This window comes from Rana temporaria, chromosome 8, assembly GCF_905171775.1.
Source record: "Rana temporaria chromosome 8, aRanTem1.1, whole genome shotgun sequence".
Taxonomy (NCBI): Eukaryota; Metazoa; Chordata; class Amphibia; order Anura; family Ranidae; genus Rana; species Rana temporaria.
The window spans coordinates 92,107,588-92,127,495 of NC_053496.1; the positions used below are offsets into that span (position 1 = coordinate 92,107,588).

The 19,908-nt window shown below is 42.5% G+C and overlaps 1 protein-coding gene across 3 annotated transcripts in view; it reads right to left on the reverse strand.

Moving 5' to 3' along the window:
* Nucleotides 1–2,853: 2,853 nt before the first annotated feature.
* The window catches only part of ZFAND4 (zinc finger AN1-type containing 4), a 59,605-nt gene continuing 42,550 nt past the window's right edge, over nucleotides 2,854–19,908 (reverse strand). For 2 of the 3 annotated variants that reach the window (XM_040362276.1, XM_040362275.1), the window contains exons 5-10: nucleotides 17,512–17,701; nucleotides 15,327–15,474; nucleotides 11,044–12,144; nucleotides 6,853–6,907; nucleotides 5,835–5,952; nucleotides 2,854–3,083 (exon numbers count right to left, since the gene is read on the reverse strand). In XM_040362276.1, coding sequence (XP_040218210.1) covers nucleotides 2,948–3,083; nucleotides 5,835–5,952; nucleotides 6,853–6,907; nucleotides 11,044–12,144; nucleotides 15,327–15,474; nucleotides 17,512–17,701 — 1,748 coding nt within the window. In that variant the 3' untranslated portion in view covers nucleotides 2,854–2,947. The remainder of the gene's footprint in view (nucleotides 3,084–5,834; nucleotides 5,953–6,852; nucleotides 6,908–11,043; nucleotides 12,145–15,326; nucleotides 15,475–17,511; nucleotides 17,702–19,908) is intronic. The other variant, XM_040362277.1, reaches the window with a different exon arrangement.

The following is a 19,908-nucleotide window of genomic DNA, read 5'->3' on the forward strand; positions in this document are numbered from 1 at the left end:
GATTTTTGTGCAGGTACAAGCAGATACATTTTTGTCATAAAACCTTCTGCGCAGAAGGCCCTCTTAGACAGCATACTGGCTGAAAGGTGAGTCAAAAGTTTTAGCATGCATTGTGGAAGATCTGAGTGATGGTCCATCCTTGACACCCAACAGCCGATGGAGCCCTAATTTAAGGTGTCCTAATCAGCCCTCGACCCAAATCTAGAAGCAACTATCTCTCCTTGCAAACACTCTGCCGCCTCTGCCTAACCACTCAGTGTCTCCAACAAACAGACAAATGGCAGATAGGTATCCACATTTTTCTGGCACATATGAAAATCCCAAAGGAAAAAATAAGAAAAACACAGCGCTAAAAGATATTAGAGAAAAGATTGAGGGTTTGAGCAAGAATGCGGCTGCTGAATTGTCAGTGGTACACCGATAATGTTCTTACAAAGGAGAAGCAGCACAAATCTTATAATGTCTCAACCAAAACCTGTTACACCCACTACTAAACCTAATCACAAAAATATGATGTGTAATCTGTACAGTGCATAAACGATTCTATATAAACATAATCAATGTGTCGAAATATAAGACACCCAAGTGCAAGAAAATATTATTTCACAAAGAGAAAATCAATAAAGTGCAAGATCTTAAAAGTGGTAAAAGTGCTCAGTATAAGGGCAAACCTCTACTATGCATCCATGAGGCTCTAAAGAATAAAATATGTAAGTATTCAAAACGTAAGTATGACAAAACTAGTAGAGCGGGGCTAGGACGCTGGGATCACCACGCCTGCTGGGTTTGCACTCGTGGCTTGTACACTGCAGCAGGAGGGTCTCTTCAGTTGGATTGGTTTGCACAGGTTATAACTTGACAAGCCAGTGGGGGTTATTTACAAAAGGCAAATCCACTTTGCACTGCAAGTGCACTTGCTGTAGATCTGAGGGGGGGACATGCAAGAAAAAAAAATGCATTTTAGCTTGCACATTGGATTGGATAATAAAATCAGTAGAGCTTTGCTCATTTCAGATCTACAGTGACTGCACTTCCATATGCACTTGTAGTGCAAAGTGGATTTGCATTTGGTAAATAACCCCCATTATCTGATTTGCGCTGCTTCTCTTTTCTTTGTAATAACATATCCATTTTCTAAGCCAAATTACTACTTTTGAAGGGGGAGAAAATGCATAATTGGGATTGGTTGCTATAGTGCAATGTGCGCGATACGTCACTTTCCCACACTGTGTACGTCTTGAGTTCACTTAACCACTTAAGGACCGAGCCTCTTTTTCAGATGTTGTTTAACCCAGATATTCTCGTCTTCAGCCAGCGGTCTGGTTTCCGATAACGGTGGTCTCTGTAGCGGATTCGCCGCGAGATCCCCGTAATCAGCACCGGGAGAGGGGCCCCTCCTCCTGCCGCTTATCGGAGCCGATCGGGTCCTCTCTCCTGCTTGGTATGGATACGAATGTGGGGAAGATGGCCCCCACCCATCTCCATACCATAGCAGGGCGGAAGCTATAACAGAGATATCCCTCTTCAAAGAGAGGACGTATATAGTCGTGCGGCAGTCCAGAAATTGTAAAACCCCAAGCTCATCCCCATTTTCTTTAGGCCAAGCAAACCATGACCTGAGGCTGCACCGTTTAAGTTGCCTACAACAGAATTAAGCCCCATACACACTATCAGTTTTCCTGCTGGTTTTCTCTTCAGGTTTACCAAAACCATGTAGTACAAGGACCTGCCTGATTCAATTTGAATGCAAACGCTTAAGGTTTGACCTCATTAGATGGTTTTGGTAAACCCGAAGAGAAAACCATCAGGAAAACTGATAGTGTGTATGGGGGTTTACAGTAAACAGAGATAGATTACATACAGCAAATAAATAAACAGGCTTCACAGTAAAGACATAAATGAGACAGTTTAAGTGATATATAACGTGCAAGGGGTACACCTTCAGCCCAGATACATGCGAGAAAAGAAGGTGGAGAGGTGGAAAAGTAGACAGTAGCAGCAAACATCAGAAGAGTCTTTTCATCTTCGCAAACTTCAGTGGATATTTAGTTACCAAATTGCCCCAGCCCAGCCACTTGCTACTGCAAGGGATAAAAACTCTGGAAGAGTTTAGCTCTTCACTCTGCAAGCCCTAGAAAATGTAAAGTTTGTCAGTGCTTGAAACAATAAAGCTGAATTCACATTGTTGTGTGCACAAAGTGTGGTGCAGTAATGTGTGCATTGTCAGAAAACCCACTAAATGCATTAGTGTGTCACTTTGAATGGCATCACAACACATTAAGGCAATGCAGCTCCAATGCACATGCGATGCAGCACACCACAACACATGGTAACACACTACCATGTCTTATGATGTAATCATTTTTTGGAAGTCGGGCGTGACTATTTTTGAACATTTTGGTATGTTGCCGCCTATTCATTTCAATAGACTGCTTTAGTGCATGCTTATACATGTGTGTTAATACAAAACACACAAAAATGCCAAGGTCTGACAGGTCTAATTATAAGAATTTTCATCCAAGATTCAGACATTTTTCTAAATAAATATTAAGTGAAAAATATGTAAATCTTGAGTGAAAATATTGATAAACAGTTCCCAAAGGTCTTTGAGCACTTCTTCCAGCCCAAGTGCCCATCAGTGTGGCATATATTTTATAGATTTTTATATGTTGGTTCCACTTACTACAGACACAATTAATGGTCTTTCCTCCCAACCAGATGAGCCCAACTACAAAGTCAAATAATTGGAAAACAGATTCATACTTTTTATGTATAGATATGTATCTAAAATGTTTGAGAAAACAAAGTGTAGCGTAGGCAACTTATGTAATATGCATGAATAATTATACAAAATCAGTAACCAAAACCAATAAAAATTTATTGAAAGAAACATAATAATTGTGTGACTAGCAGATAGAAGGAGGAGTGGCTTATACAGCGTGCACAGTTAAATTTTGGGGAGTTTTGGTGCCGTCACAACAGGGTTTGCTTCCTGCAGATGTCTTCTTCCTGCAGTCTTGTAATCATATGTACAGTTGTGAGTTTCTGCGTATCGATGGGTGGCACAAAAGTTATTTCCACACCTAAAAAATAAAAATATTATTGAGTGAAAATAGCCAGCATTTTAAAAAGGAAGCGACCATCATTTATTAAGAAGGGATAAAGCAGTAATTTTGGCCAGGATTGTGCACATTTAAAGATGACCTCCAGCCCCCCCCCCCCAAATAAATAAAAATGCAGGCAATGTTACACCACAAAGCAGATGCTTATGTCTTGTATCGGTTTTAGTCAACTAGTCGCTATTGTTGATTGACTGGGGCTTCTATTTTAGACTTTTACACTATGGCGTATTTTAGGCGTTTTAGCGCTAAAAATAGTGCATAAATAATGCCTGAAATACTCCTGCCCCAGCATTCTCAATGTGAAAGTCCGAGGGCTTTCACACTGAGGCGAGGCGCTGGCGGGAGAAGAAAATTTGCCTGCAAGCAGCATCTTTGGAGCGGTGTGTATACTGCTCCTTCCCATTGAAAACAATGGGACACCGCAGTAATACCGCCAGCAATGCGCCTCTGCAGTATTAACCCTTTTTCGGCCGCTAGTGGGGGTTAATACCGCGGCAATTCCGACGGTAAAGCCCCGCTAAAAATAGCGGCGCTATACCGCCACCGCACATCCTGCCCCAGTGTGAAAGGGGCCTAAAGGGAGACCCACATTTCCAGCTTCTGCTAGAGCGAACCATCCATTGCACAGGTAAAAAATAAAAATAAAAATCTGTCACTATGGTTCACCTCCAAAATGCACACTACTAAATCAGGAGATCTCACTACAGAGTCCCACAAAAGTATATATGGCCAGCATAAACGCCAACATATCAGCCTCAGCAAAAACTGAATTTGAATATTGGGCTGTATGCTACTAAAATGTCTGTTAAAATCAGCAAGAGATAAAAACTGTGTATGTGTGTACATATATCTATAATATATACAGCATATGACAAAAGTGAGTATACCCCTTACATTTTTGTAAATATTTTATTATATCTTTTCATGTGATAACACTGAAGAAATTGCTACAATGTAAAGTAGTGAGTGTACAGCATGTATAACAGTGTACATTTGTTGTCCCCTCAAAATAACTCTCACAGCCATTAATGTCTAAACCGCTGGCAATGAAAGTGAGTACACCCCTAAGTGAAAATGTCCAAATTGGGCCCAATTAGCCATTTTCCCTCCCGGTGTCATGTGACTCGTTAGTGTTACAAGGTCTTGGGTATGAATGGGGAGCAGGTATGTTCCATTTGGCGTTATCGCTCTCACTCGCATACTGGTCACTGGAAGTTCAGCATGGCACCTCATGGCAAAGAACTGTGAGGATCTAAAAAAAAAAAAAGAATTGTTGCTCTAGATAAAGATGGCATAGGCTATGAGAAGATTGCCAAGACCCTGAAACTGAGCTGCAGTACGGTGGCCAAGACCATATAGCGGTTTACCAGGACAGACTCCACTCAGAACAGGCCTTGCCATGGTCAACCAAAGAATTCTGAGTGCAAGTGCTCAGCGTCATATCCAGAGGTTGTCTTTGTGAAATAGACATATGAGTGCTGTTAGCATTGCTGCAGAGGTTAAAGGGGTGGGGGGGGTCAGCCTGTCAGTGCTCAGACCATACGCCGCACACTGCATCAAATTGGTCTGCATGGCTGTCATCTTAGAAGGAAGCCTTTTCTAAAGATGATGCAAAAGAAAGCCCACAAACAGTTTTCTGAAGACAAGCAGACTAAGGACATTGTCCTGTGGTCTGATGAGACCAAGATAAACGTATTTGTTTCAGATGGTGTCAAGCATGTGTTGTACCAGGTGGGGAGTACAAAGACAATTGTGTCTTGCCTACAGTCAAGCATGGTGGTGGGAGTGTCATGGTCTGGGACTGCATGAGTGCTGCTGGCACTGGGGAGCTACAGTTCATTGAGGGAATCATGAATGCCAACATGTACTGTGACCTACTGAACCAGAGCATTATCCCCTTCCTTCGGAGACTGGGCCACAGGGCAGTATTCCAACATGATAATGACCCCAAACACACCTCCAACACGACCACTTGCTAAAGAAGCTGAGGGTAAAAGGTGATGGACTGACCAAGCACCAGACCTAAATCTCTATTGAGCATCTGTGGGACATCCTCAAACGTAAAGTGGAGGAGCGCAAGGTCTCCAACATCCACCAGCTTCGTTATGTTGTCATGGAGAAATGGAGGACTCCTCCAGTGGCAACCCGTGAAACTCTGGTGAACTCTATCCCCAAGAGGGTTAAGGCAGTGCTGGAAAATAATAGTGGCCACACAAAATATTGACAATTTGGGCCCAATTTGGACATTTTCACTTCAGGGGTGTGCTCACTTTTGTTGCCAGCAGTTTAGACATTAAATGGCTGTGTGTGTTGAGTTATTTTGAGGGGTCAGCAAATTTACACTGTTATACAAGCTGTACACTCACTACTTTACATTGTAGCAAAGTGTAATTTCTTCAGTGTTGTCATATGAAAAAATATAATAGGATATTTACGAAAATGTGAGGGGTGTACTCACTTTTGTCAGATACTGTACACACACACACACATACTCTGTATATGCAAAACGGGAAATTGCTCCTTTTTTGTATCGATCGTATTTTAATAAGATGCCTGTACTGCAAGAATCTGGTCAAGTACCAACCACCCATAGCACACTGATGGTGGTCATCATTGGTGAAAGCAACAAAGATTTAGCAACCCAATATTAATAAATCTATTTCTTATTTTCTTTACGTCTTTTAAGGGACGCCCTGAATGTAAAATGATCACCTGCACTCGAAGCTTGTTGCCAAATTGGTTCTTTTACGACACAGGAAACAGTGCTTAGTCGTTTTCTTCTTATTGCGAAAGGGCGGCTTTACAGGAGGAAAAAGATGTGTTGCTTCAACTGTGAATAAGACAGAAGAATACATCTTTATAGGTCACTTACAGCACTGTGGTACCCATGAAAGAAAGAAATTCCCTCCCAGAACACACACAAAGAAGCAGTTCTTTTTTTGTTGTGCTCTGTACTACACATAGAGAGAGAACTGGAATTTATGTGCCAGGAATAGCAGTCATTTTAAAAACAAGCTCCAAATTTAAGGGCATGGGCAAAGTTGTGTCTTAGTGATTAGCACATTAGGGTAGATACACAAATGGGTTCTGGGTTTGATCCCATTCCTCGATATTGGTCCATATATATTTTCACGCCATACAGTGTTGTAAATACCAAGTATAAGTAGTAAATGTTGTCAACTGGTGTAAACCAATAAAAAAAAATGCTAAAAAGGTGCAATGAAAAATACACCCACAGTGGTAAACAAATATAACAAAACACTGCACGTTTAAGAGACATATGCATTTTACCTACAGGTAAGCTTCATATAGGTGACAAGGCAGTTTACTACAGCTTTAAAACAAAGCCTGAGGCTAAGAGTCTCCCTTTTGGAAAATGGTATGGAAAGCATCAATTCAAATGCTTGTGGGGATCCAGAAGGGTGAACGTAGATGCCGGTGGGAAGGGAATCGCCTGGAGGTTGATTGTACTGCACAGTCACTCGTTCATTATAGCAAGAGAAGAGAGATGATAAAAATATGGAACATGGAAATGCTGCAGCATGAATACGGTGTAACATTAGCTGCATGCATGGCAATTTTTGTGCAGTGTATGCAATCCGACAGCCCCTGGAATTCATTCAGCAGTTGCTCAGCAGTGTTTCTGGACCTGCAGACCCATCCCAATACCCAAGGTTGCTAAAAGAATCCATTGATAAAAGCCTATACCTGCATGACGCATAGCCCTTACCCATTTTCTTTCCAAAATCTGCACTGGCCTCGCTCTCTCCAAGTCCATGAGAAGTCTAGGGAGAGATTAAAGAAAAATTGTATTTATGTTAGAAAACAATACAAATGCTCACATTGATGACAAAAAGATAATTAAGTTATGGCAATAAAATTAATTGGCAAAAAGTGTAATTAACTATGAAACTAACAGATTCAAAATTACTTTAAGGGGACTTCAATTTGTTTTTTGACAAACCATTTTATAGCACATGGGTACCATTTAACCATTTTGCTACCAGGCCCTGCTCTGCTTTTTTCATCTCAGGTGGCCAGGCCATTCTTGCAATTCTTCACTTTATAAGTTTTTCACTTGCAGCTTCCAGAGTTTGTAAAAGACCATACATTTTATGAAAGCACAGGACAGAATGAATAGATGGTACTACCAATTTTGCAGACCCTGTTACAGTTAAAGTGGTTGTACACCTCCCCCTTTTTCTACCTACAGTTAAGCCAATAATAAGGCTTACCTGTAGGTAAAATGAATATCTCCTAAACCTGTAAGGTTTAGGAGATGTTCACTTTGCATGCAGCTGCCGACTTCAGCGGCGCATTCGCTATGAAGGCCCGGCTGAGGAAGACTGAAGAAGACTCCCCCACACGCATGCGTGCGAGTGACGTTATCGTGGCTCTGGCCACTCACCAGAGCCATGAACCTGGAAGAAACGCTGTGGGAACATGTCAGATCCCTCTGCATGGATCGGGATCAGATACATACTAGCTCATTATGCCTTTGCATTACAGTTTTTTTTATTTGCAGTGCGGGTATACAACCGCTTTAATAAAAAATAAAACAAATAATAATAATAAAAAAACACCACAAATCCCTAATAATGCACACAAACACAACATAACAAAAAAAAAACACTCACACAATTCCTACTAAATCTAAAACTGTACTGAGTTAACCACTTTCGGACCCCCCCCCCCCCTATATATACCGTGGCAGGGCAGCCATTTTTTTGTTTATAGCAAAAAAAAAATAAAATAATGCAGCAGTGATCAAAAAACACCGAAAGAAAGCTTGATTAAAAAATAAAAAAAAGGGACACCAAATCTTGTATACTGCGTTGAATGACCGCACAATGGTCGGTTAAAATAACACAGTGCTGTATCGCAAAAAATGGCCTGGTCACGAAGAAGGGTGGGGAGGGGGGTAAACCTTTACGGAGCTAAAGAGATTAAAAAGTAACAGATATTTGTAACTTTTTAAAAAAAGTGTCCCTTTTAGCAAAACCAGGAAAATAAAAAGGAGCTACGCTAAAAGTCTGGAGGTTGGCTTCACACTTTTATGTTGTGGAAAAGCCCAACCTGCAGTGTTGTGTGCATGCTGCATTGCAATGAAAGAATGCAGGCATTTATCACAATGCAGCTTTAAATTGCATGGCAATATGCTACCATGCATAGAATATGCCATGCATTTTATTGTAAATTGTTCATTTACATTTTAAATATAAAAACTTGCCTAACTGTGCCCCTTGGTGCACATGACATATTCGGTTGGCATTCTAGTATCAAATGCCCCAGTATTCGTGGTCAGAAAAATGTACCAGCAGTGGTGGTAAAGGTCATAGAAAGAAAATGACCCCGCTTTCGTTTGACTCAAGTATTCTGCATCATTGGTGTCAATGGGAGAATAATTTGTGAATGTTCTGCAGAAAAACAGCACTGGAGCGGTGTAGCCCAATCAGCCCCTTGCTTCTCCTGTGTGACCCCCCCCTCCCAGAAGTGCGTTCCATGCTGGACCAGGCCTCATCCTGATGGCCACAGGACAAGCCTAAGGAAAGCAGACCCTGCATCTTCTACATCTGTGCAGCCCATGGACCTGGGACGAGGACTACAGGATCTTTATAGATGAGCCTTCCTTTGCTTCCTTTCCTGCAAGTGTGATTGATATTTGTGTCCTTAAAAGAATCTTAATACTGCACTTAGGTGGCGTTTTTTTTTTTCTCTAGCCTTTAGGGCCCTTTCACACGGGCGGACAAACGGACCGTTTTTTACAAGTCAGTTAACGGACTTGTAATGTATCCCTATGGGATTGCAGACGTTAGCAGATGATGCATCCGCTAACGTCCGTAACGATCCGCGTCCGCAAAGATCCGCTTTTTCAGACGGAAGAAAACCCTATTTTTCTTCCGTCTGGCAGAACGGATTCATCCGAATACGGACACACGGTCCGTATTCATCCGATTCCCCATAGAGGAGAGCGGAGGAAAGACAGGGCGGTCTCTGCACAGTGTGCGGGGACCGCCCTGCCTGCCGACAGCTCAGCAGGGATTTACGGATGATCCCCGCTGAGCCGACGGACACACACAGGGCGGATCAATACGGATCCGCTCCGTGTGAAATAGCCCTTACTGTTGGGCAGGCAATCACTCCACCTGGGAGAGCCAGAAAAGAAATTGTGCAAGGTTCTTCAAAGCAGAGCACCAACTGCTGCTCCGCACAAGGAGGCCATTGCTGTACACTCTGGCCGAATACAACAAATGGCAATCCCTCCTTTGGAAGTGTGTGCCAATTAGACTGCCCATAATAAAACCACTTCTGGGCTTCACAGACTTCACCCTCATCTGCACATTTGTTCTAGGCAAGGGACTCAAAGTGTTGAAGATGGTCAGAACAGAGGTGCAACTATCATTTCCAGAAGGAGAGGTCAGCAATAACAGCATCCATGTATCACTTGTGACAAGTTTCCTAGAACTACTTTTGAGAGAAGATATCGGCCCATATGGAAAGCACAACCCTTGTGTAGCACTGCAAAGCAAAAAGCAGAGCCTGTGTATGTAATGAACAAATAAGTCTGCCCCCCATGCATATATATAAAATTACAAATTGTACACAGAAACAAGGATTTTTAAAACAAGATGGAATTACAGCTTAAAACTAAACTGAATATATATTACACCTGCGCTCAAACCAAAATATAATGTGCCAAATATAAAATAGAAATGAAAAAAAAAAAAATGGAAGCTGCCGTCGAGCAATATGAATAAATCTCCCCAAATTTAGGGTATATTTATACTATAAATATCAATGCTTATAGTGTATCAATAAATTCACAATTATAATCCACGTGTATAAAATGCTTGGTGCATAAAAAGTCAATCCACATAAACAAACGTGCGTTGTGCCCAGTCAAAAGTGTGCGCTCTCCTCCGTGCCTTTAAATATATACACCACACTCACCAGACATTGTTGACTTCTTAATATGAAGTCAAATAGTGTTTTTTTTTTTACCAGATATGGGAACTGATCGTCATTGGTCCCTTTAAGTTTGTCTCTGTATCCTTTTTGCCTTTTGAGGTCTTGAAAATGCCTTTGTCTCTTTAAGAGTACTCGATAGTAAAGTGCATACTAATGCACTTTATACATGAAGATTATAATTGTTAAATGTATTTATACACTGTATGCATTGACATTTACGGTATATGTAGAGAGCGGTCTTCATCCTAATTTAGGGGATTTATTCATATTTGCTTGTGTCCCATCAATATCCAGGATATTCCTATAATCCAACTGTCCGCAGATGAATTCCAGAAATAAAAATAGTATTATTTTTAGAGAAAATATGTAAAATAATTTGAGAAATACATGACATTAACAGTGGAGGTTCACCCAAAAAGTTAATTTTTAACATTAGATTGATGCTCGTTTTGTCAAGGGGAATCGGGTGTTTTTATTTTAAATCAAAGCAGTACTTACCGTTTTAGAGATAGATCTTCTCCGCCGCTTCCGGGTATGGGCTGCGGGACTGGGCGTTCCTATTTGATTGACAGGCTTCCGACGGTCGCATACATCGCGTCACGATTTTCCGAAAGTAGCCGAACGTCCGTGCGCAGGCGCCGTATAGAGCCGCACCGACGTTCGGCTTCTTTCGGCTACTCGTGACGCGATGTATGCAAACGTCGGAAGCCTGTCAATCAAATAGGAACGCCCAGTCCCGAAGACCATACCCGGAAGCGGCGGAGAAGATCTATCTCTAAAACGGTAAGTACTGCTTCGATTTAAAAAAAAAACACCCGATTCCCCTTGACAAAATGAGCCTCAATCTAATGTTAAAAAAAAAATTTCGGGTAAACTCCCGCTTTAACCATGACAGTAATTAATCACTATTTGGAGACCGTGGAGTCACAAAGCAAACAAACTAAATACTTACAATGAAGATGGCGCCTTTGTCAGTAAGTGAGGCAACTTTCTCATTCTGAAGATAAGCTGAAGGAGCAACAAGAGTGCGGAATCTGGAGTTTTCCCTGCTTCCACTTCGAGCCAGCGAAGCAAAAAGTCTCAGGTTGTTAAGTGAGCCCACAGGTTCCTGTGACGATTTGCTGGCTACCTCAGTCACGTCACTAGCTTCCACTTTCGTAACCGCACTGGATCTCTTTCTTGGAGATTCCACTCTTACCCCTCTAAATCTAGACGTCCTAGAAAAAGTGGGATCAGCCATGCTTCGGAGCTGCAGAGAATGGAAAAGATTGTGTGAAGCAGGTGGCCTCAAGGCCCCTAAATCAAAGCATTTGGGCTGTCTCTGTGTTTTTGGGAAGACATTATCATTGATTGGGCTATAAAAGTGAATGGGGGACAGAAATTTGTTCCTTGGAGGACTCACTTCTGTGGCATTAATAATCCCAGTCTCCATCAAATCAGAGTTTAGAGCATTTGGGACTGAGGCTTGGTGGGTCTCAATGGTGGGAGCCTCTTTTTCTGTTTCAGCCAGTTCAAATTCTGACTTTACCTTCCCCAAACTGCACAGTTCCTCATACTGCTCTGAAGGTCCCACATCTGTTAACAGTGAAAAGCACTCTGTGCCTGATCTAGAAGTTTCTTCAGAAGAAATTAGGTTTAGATTTGAATGCAAGATTGAGTCATTATCTTTTTTCAATATATCTTTTTTAGGTAAGGAATTAATATGGGGGATGACGTTTTTTGTCGAAAGTCGGGCATTTTCAAGTTCTATCGGGGATACTTTGGGGGGGAAGGCAATACTCGCAAGTGACGAAATCACTGCTGAACTTTCCAAGGTCTCCACTTCCTTAAGATCATCACCAGCAGTCTCAGTTAGAGTATTAGCAGCAGCAGCAGTTAGAATAGAAAGTGCATTGTGGGAAGACTCAGAAGCATGTAGGTTCCCAGGAGGTAGGCGCGTCTGTCCAATGTGCGGAAGGACTTTTAACAGCCTCTGACGACCAGATACCATTGAACCACTTGAGGGACGTGGAGCCATAGGGGGTCGTGGTCTTAAGATTGCAGATCTCCTCAGCTGAAAAATAAATAAATATAAAATATTATATATAATTAAATAAATAAATAAATAAATAAATGACCGACCAATAGAGCCAGTCAACATTTCCTGAATAGGTTAAAAAGAGAACAAGTATGCACAGATGGGCTGGAAGAGGTAATGACAATTTTCTATGTATTTAAAGCTACCCATTGATAAGACAAACTCTCATACAAAGCAAGATGTCGAAAGATCTTCCCATCGTTGCCGCTACTGTACACTAAGGCCACGTAGACATTTCTACCCGACATGGGGGAGAAACTTGTGCACAGGTGCTGCAAAAAGGATACTTTCGGCATTGGCAAAAAAAAAATTGACATTTTGAGATCAGAATATTTGTAACCAATAATGAAGATTGACTTCAAAGCACTTAAAGCGGGGGTTCACCCAAAAATAAACTTTTTGACATTAGCTACATCCCTCCAGCATACTGCGAACATCTGCAGTATGCTGTTTTTTTGTACTTATCGTTATACGAGCCCTTGTTATCTGGCTCCGAGCGGGGGATTACTTCCGGGTATAGGCGTTCCTAAGCAAAGAGGAGTTGATTGACGGGCTGCTAAAGCGCGTCACACCTTACGAAAATACCCGAAGTCACACTCGGGTGTTTACGGCGCCTGCCCAGTCAGCTCTACACGGCAGGCGCAGGCGCCGTAAACACCTGAGTGTGACTTTGTGTATTTTCGGAAGGCGTGACGCGCCTTAGCAGCCGTCAATCAACTCCTCTTCGCTTAGAAATGCCCATTCCCCGCAGGATTCCCCGCTCAGAGCCGGATAACAAGGGCTCATATAACAATAAGTACAAAAAATAAATAAAAAAAACAGCATACTGCAGATGTTAGCAGTATGCTGGAGCTAATGTCAAAAAGTGAATTTTTGGGTGAACCTCCGCTTTAACATGTTGGGAAAATCCTGATTGAGCACCAAAATTCAGCATATACTGCTTCTGTTTGTTAGCCAAGATGGGGAGAGGAGCATAAATAAACAACCGTGTGTAAAAAAAAAAAAAAAATTAAAAGAAAATAAATACCTAGATCAAGATTTGATCTAGGTCAGGGGTGTCAAACTCAAATTTTATTGTGGGCTGCATTAGCATTATAATTGCCCTCCAAAGGGCCGGTTGTATCTGTAATATTAGAGGTCCAGCACATCCCCTCCCCTTTACATTAGATGTCAAGAGCCACCCCACCATCAGAAGTTGAAACCCCCCACTCTCCCTTACATCACAGTGCACCCCTCTTTCCTTATGCTGCTGCTGGGAAGAAGCTGGATGCATTGCTTGAAAATCAGAAAGTAAGGGTCTGGAGGACCAGAGGAGGGCTGGAGGTGCGAGGGCCACATGAAATGGCCTGGAGGGTCGGATTCGGCCCGCGGGCCTCATGTTTGACACCTGTGCTCTAGGTCAATGCCAGGGTACGTTTGGGCAAATTAAGGGTCAATGGTCAGTAAATTATGATCAGTACGTTTTAGGTAGGGGAAAAAAAAAAAAAGCAAAATGCGCAGTAAACGTTTCTGGGCCATACTATGGGAACAAACAAATACATATGTGGTATCGCTGCGATCATCAGGAAAAGGTGAATTTGTTTTGGGTTGTTCTTTGGTAGTAGGTTATGGTAGAAAAAAAAAATATTTTGGGCCAGCTTTCCATTAAAAAAATAAAATAAAAATCAGGAGATAGTCATTACCATTTACCACCAAATGAAAGCCCAATTTGTTCCATAAAAAAAATAAAAGCATAATCCACCTGGATGTACAAAGTAGTGACGATATGTGTGGCTTTACCAACACATGTCAAAGTTGCAAAATTTTGCTTGGGCATTTTGAGTTGCCCCCAGAAAAATAATCTTTTACTTTTACTTTCACTGTTAATGGTCACCAGGACAAATAGAGAGGGTGGGTTTCCTTAATGGGGACACAGACAGCAATAAAAACGGACAAGCGTTCTAATCCCCCTCCACTCTATCCAAAACAAAACAAAAATGGATTCTAATCAAATTCACATTGTATCGTATTGTTACAATAGCAACCCCAATGAGAGTTCCATCACTATCAACATTTTTTTGGGTTCTCAAATGTTGTTAGTCTCTGTTTTTGGATGCCATATCTTTAAAAAAAAAAAAAAAAAAAAAAAAACACCTTTTGCTTTTAGTTATACTTTAAGGAGACTTATTCCACAGTTGGATTAACCTCCCCCTGTTAATCACCTAAATTCCAACTAAATCAGAAATCTAAGGCCTGATTAAAGGATAGACTCCGAAATGCACTGGCCTTTGTCATCTTTGGTCTTCACTTATGAAGCCAAAAAAGCAAGACACAAGAAAAGAGAAAAGTAGGAGAAAAAAAAAGGGGGAGAAGGGGGAGATGAAAGCCATATGTTGTACAAGAAAAGAAAAAAGGAGAAAGAAAAAATGGATATGCATTGTGCCATGCATAAGAAGAAAGACAAAGATGAATAGAAGGTAAAAACCAAGACTTGCTGTACTCGGGACCATGTCTACTGAGAAAGAAGAAAGCATTGCTGCTCCTAAAGTGATTGTAAAGTCGGTTATTCCAGTTCCTGACAGCCTCTCTGCAATAACAAGATGTACTACACAGCATTTGTTTTTTAAATTCGAAAATCAGAATCGATTGCTTTTTTCAGACGAATTAGCGGCAGGAGGAGATGGCTCACTACACAGACTCCGAGCTGACAGGGACAGAGGGAGGGGAGTAGCGCAGCGGGGTGACGGAGGCACGTAACCCAACCACAGCTTAAATGGATCACCAGCCATTATTACCATGGTCAGTACACTAAGGGGGACACAAGAACAGGCAAGATCAACCAGGTAAATTACAACATAGAAGGGGACAAATGACCCTGCAGAAGCACTTTACTTGCGGTTTGACATGCTTTAAAAGGAACAGAATATTTTTTTTTTTAGGGTTACAATCACTTTAAGATCACAAGTAAAACAAAATGTTAATGGAAAAGGGTGACCCTGTTGTGGGAAATTATCACTGTGTATAAATGAAACCGGATACTCCATCACAAATATGTTTGGAAAAAGGGACAGCTGAAATGCACAAATACATAGGATGAACTTGTGTGCATGTAGTAGAGTGTAATGTAGAAAGAAGAATGCTAGTTAAAGGAATTTATTTATTCTGTCACATTTAAAGACCTTTTTATTGAGGTCCATGCTCTCCATCTTTGATTTCAACAACTTCATTTTGATCCTAGTGATTGAATTATCTATTATTTGATCAGCAGATGGAGAAGCCTCAATTTCATCCTCATCTTCGGCGTACAAGTTATTGGCCGAACCTCCACTACAGAGAAGACAAAAATAGAACACTTTACAGAAGAAACACAAGCCACGCACATACACAAGTATAGCCTCCCAGATAGCATTATACATCCACCTTCACCTTTATTTCACGCAATTCAAAAACGTATAACAATGAAGAATTATTTTATAGAGAACATTATAGTCTGTAGTTGTATTTAATTTGTATGTGGCTTTGGTGGGAGATGTAAAAGGGGAGTATTTATTTTCAATGTATAATAGATTAAATATTGAAAAGGTCCCTTTGCCCTGATCTGTAGAATTGAATGTTACCACTGTTAGAAAGCAACTCTCCATATATTTGTAATATGTGGCAAGTTTTAAAAACCTTGTATGTTTAGTTTGAAACTATGTACAAAGAGGCAGCCAAACTTGCTTATTCATTATACAGATTCAACATCCTCCTCAAAATACAAGCATATTGCATGTGTCAACTGACCCCTTAAAAACGCACTTCACTTCCTATGGGGCAATTTATTTCTTACTAAAAGAGAAGTTGGACTTTTTTTACCCCCAAAACCCATAATTACCTAGGTGGATGCAGCATCAGTCCGATGCTACATCTGTCCCCCGACAGCTCTAAGGCTAAGAACCGGTGGCTCCAAGGCTGAGAACCGAGTGATCGAACACCGCTGATTGCTTGGCTCTCAGAGCTCCGTGTGCAGAGAGCTGGTGAATGTCAGTCACCGCTTTCTGCTCTGTCCCCTTATCGCTCACTGGAGCGCTGGGCTGTAGAGGGGGTGGAAGCGGACAGCTCGGGCTCTTAGTGGCTCGCCGAGAGGCTGAGCTGGGTGGCGGGCCAGGCATGTGGGCAGATCCTGACTTTATTGTCGCGATCTTGCCTGAGCCTGGACCGGCTCTGTGACATCAGCTGACAGCAGACTTCAGCCAGCTGTCTGCAGAAAATGTGTCACAGGAGTGCAGGACGCACTGACCATCTACATAACTTAGGGAGGAAGTGTACAGTACTTCATAGAAATTAGCTGACAAAGCAGATAACAAAACTGGAGGCAATTAGGACCAACTTCACCTTGCTGTACAGAGACGGGCAGAGTGCCTGTCTCTGCACGCTGTATAGCAGGTGGCATGTTTGCCACTGCTACCACCTCCCTTCCCTGCCTGTCACTGGTTGTTAAAGATGCTTCTGGCTTTACAGACAACAGACTCCTAGTAACCAGTGATGCCAACAGGGGGGGACACTAGTTCCCCATCAGGTCGGCTTTTCCTTGTGATTGACAGAAGGCAGTGGGTGGATTCTATAGCCAACAGCAGGCTATCTATTCATTATGGATCTAACCACTGCCAGCTGTCAATCACAAGGGAAGCGGACCTGATGGGACACTAGTGTCTCATCTTCCTGATCAGGCTCCGCCCACCCAGCCACTTAAACCTATCGTGACTATGCTGTTTGGGTGACAGCTGCAACAGCAGGAGAGCTCAGCTGCATTGCGGACAGAGGATCCATACTTGCACTCCTGTCTCTGTGCACACCACAGGCAGTGCATGTCCCAAAATTCAACAGGTACATGAATCTAATAGTGCAGATGAATGACAGGATCCTAAAGAGTGCCATGGACTTTATGATGTTCCCTGAGACACTTTCATTACATAAGTCTACCCTGCTTACCAAAGCATGAAGAGTCCTTGTAGGTCACACCAAGCTGGCTGGTTGGGCAGCAGTGCTGAATGCTGTAGTCTGTACAACTGTTCTTTGTACTGCTTAGTGGATAAGCCTAAAAATGTAATGTTTTTGCCGAGGGTTGTATGGGCATGTGCAGATATAAAAATGACAAACCTCCACAGGGGTCCTGGGCTCTAATAATATTGTCTAAAGTAAATGGATGGTTTCTTTCAATGGCAACCAATCTAATTTCTGCTCTCATTTTACCAGTGCACATAGGAATAGGCAGGCTGATAAAAGGACAGGTGCCCACCGGGAATACTACTATCAAGTTTTCATAACCCAGTCCTTTTAATGAGAACCTGATCCCATGACTCTTCATATAAACTCATGATTTACCTTAGAGATTCTGATAACGGAGTTAAAGCGCCATTCCTTTTGTCCACCACGCGAAAGAAATTCATCTGATCTCCATCACGGTATACCAAAAATGTAACCTGCTTATTAGAGGAGAGCTTTTCTGGTATCTCATCATCTTGTACGGGATCCACAAATTCAGCCAGCTCTCTGATCGGATCCTCCAGAGGGACTGGATACAGCAAACAAAGCAACAAAAGACAAAAATAACAAATATTAGCCCTAAAGTGTTGGTGGAGCTTTTAGGTAGCCAAGACCACACACACTCACTCAGTCATCACCACGCCAATATCGTTTAACGCTAAATATTGGAGGTCTTTAAAGTCCCAACTCAAAACTGTTAGCTTTTAGTACCAATGTTTTAGGTAACCAAAGAAGTAACGATTCTGATGTTGGTTAGCGTTATGCCTCGTACACACGATCAGTTTTTCTGACAAGAAAAGTGTGAGGTTTTTGTCAGGAATTCCGACCGTGTGTTTGCTCCATCACACTTTTTCTGTCAGCTTTCCTGCCAAGAAAAGATTGAGAGCAGGTTCTCTATTTTTGTGACAGGAAAAATTCCATCAGGAATCGCGGTTGTCTGTTTGCAATTACAATACGAAAAAAACGTGCATGCTCAGAATCAAGCAGAAGAGCCGAACTGCCTATTGAACTTCATTGATCTCGGCTCGTCGTTGTGTTGTACGTCACTGCGTTCTTGACGTTCGGAATTTCAGACAAGATTAGTGTGACCGTGTGTATGCAACACAAGTTTCAGCCGTTTTCCTGCTGAAAAAAAAAACAGCAGTTTTCCTGTCGGAAAAACGGATTGTGTGTACGAGGCATTAGAGATTTGATTAGGAATTACGTTAAGCCTGGTACACACCACTAGTTTTAAAAAAAGAGCTCCGGTTGGAGCTGATGTACCAACAATCCAATGTTAGTACATCTATCTCCCCTGCTGTTCTATTGTGTTCTAAAAGGGGGATGGCCTCTCTCGCCAGATCACTCCAATCGGTGCTCTCAGCCATTGGCTAAATTCTTAAAGGTTATCAGCTTAAAGTTACAGAGAAGGTCTGGCACTAGAACTATACAACGTTTGTTACGTTACCTCACATGTGTGATGTGAACACGTCTACATATGGAATGGGGGCACTTTAAAATAAAACATTACTTTTTTACACTGTCCTTTTAATCTGTTTTTATCACTGTTAATCCTATCACAAGAAATGCAAACATCCCTTACATTTCTCTATGGAGACATCTGGGTTCTATAAGACCCCAGATCTCTTCTCTACTCTGAAAAGCATGAGATCAATAAAAAAAAGGCAGATCTGGCTAACCAGAAGTGACGTCATGATGTTGCTTCCAGCTTTCTAGACCATAGAGACAGCCAGGGACCTTCTGGTCAGGTACCCGGGCAGCTCTGAACACCCAGTGGCACCGCTGAATTGGATACTGGGCTCCCGCGATGCACGGGAGAGCCCGGAGAAGCGCTGGTTGGTGGCAGCCTGTAAAAGCAATCCAGCAGCTTACCAGCTGCTAGGATTGCTTATAGATAAAAGAGCATCGCCAGCTATAAAAAAAATATATAACGTATATAAATATATACTGGGGTTATGGCAGGGCTCAAAATTTCAAGTCCTGAGCCACTAGCCAGGCCTTAAGAGTTACTCGCCACCAGTTGCCCCGCCCAACACATCCTCTGCCCTACCCCTAAGTCCGCCCCTAAACACGACCTTGTAAATTAGCTCATGAAATTACACTGTTAAATATTTTAAGCAGAATTACGTTACAAAAATAAATATTAACAACTTTAACAATAGTAACATAAAGCATATCAATACCCATCTGTGCCTCACTGTGCCCGTGAACGCAGCCTCCCTGTGCCCCATCAATGCAGCCTTACTGTGCCCCATCATTGCAGCCTTACTGTGCCCCATCAATGCAGCATTACTGTGCCCCCATCACTTGCAGCCTTACTGTGCCCCCATCAATGCAGCCTTACTGTGCCCCCATCACTTGCAGCATTACTGTGCCCCCATCACTTGCAGCATTACTGTGCCACATCAATGCAGCCTTACAGTGCAGCATTACAGTGCCCCATCAGTGCAGCATTACAGTGCCCCATCAGTGCAGCATTACAGTGCCCCCATCAGTGCAGCATGACACAGGAGGGGTACAGAGGCTGCGGACATGACACAGGAGGGGGACAGAGGCTGCGGACATGACACAGGAGAGGCACAGAGGCTGCGGACATGACACAGGAGAGGCACAGAGGCTGCGGACATGACACGGGGGGGACAGAGGCTGCGGACATGACACGGGGGGGACAGAGGCTGCGGACATGACACGGGGGGGACAGAGGCTGCGGACATGACACGGGGGGGGGGGACAGAG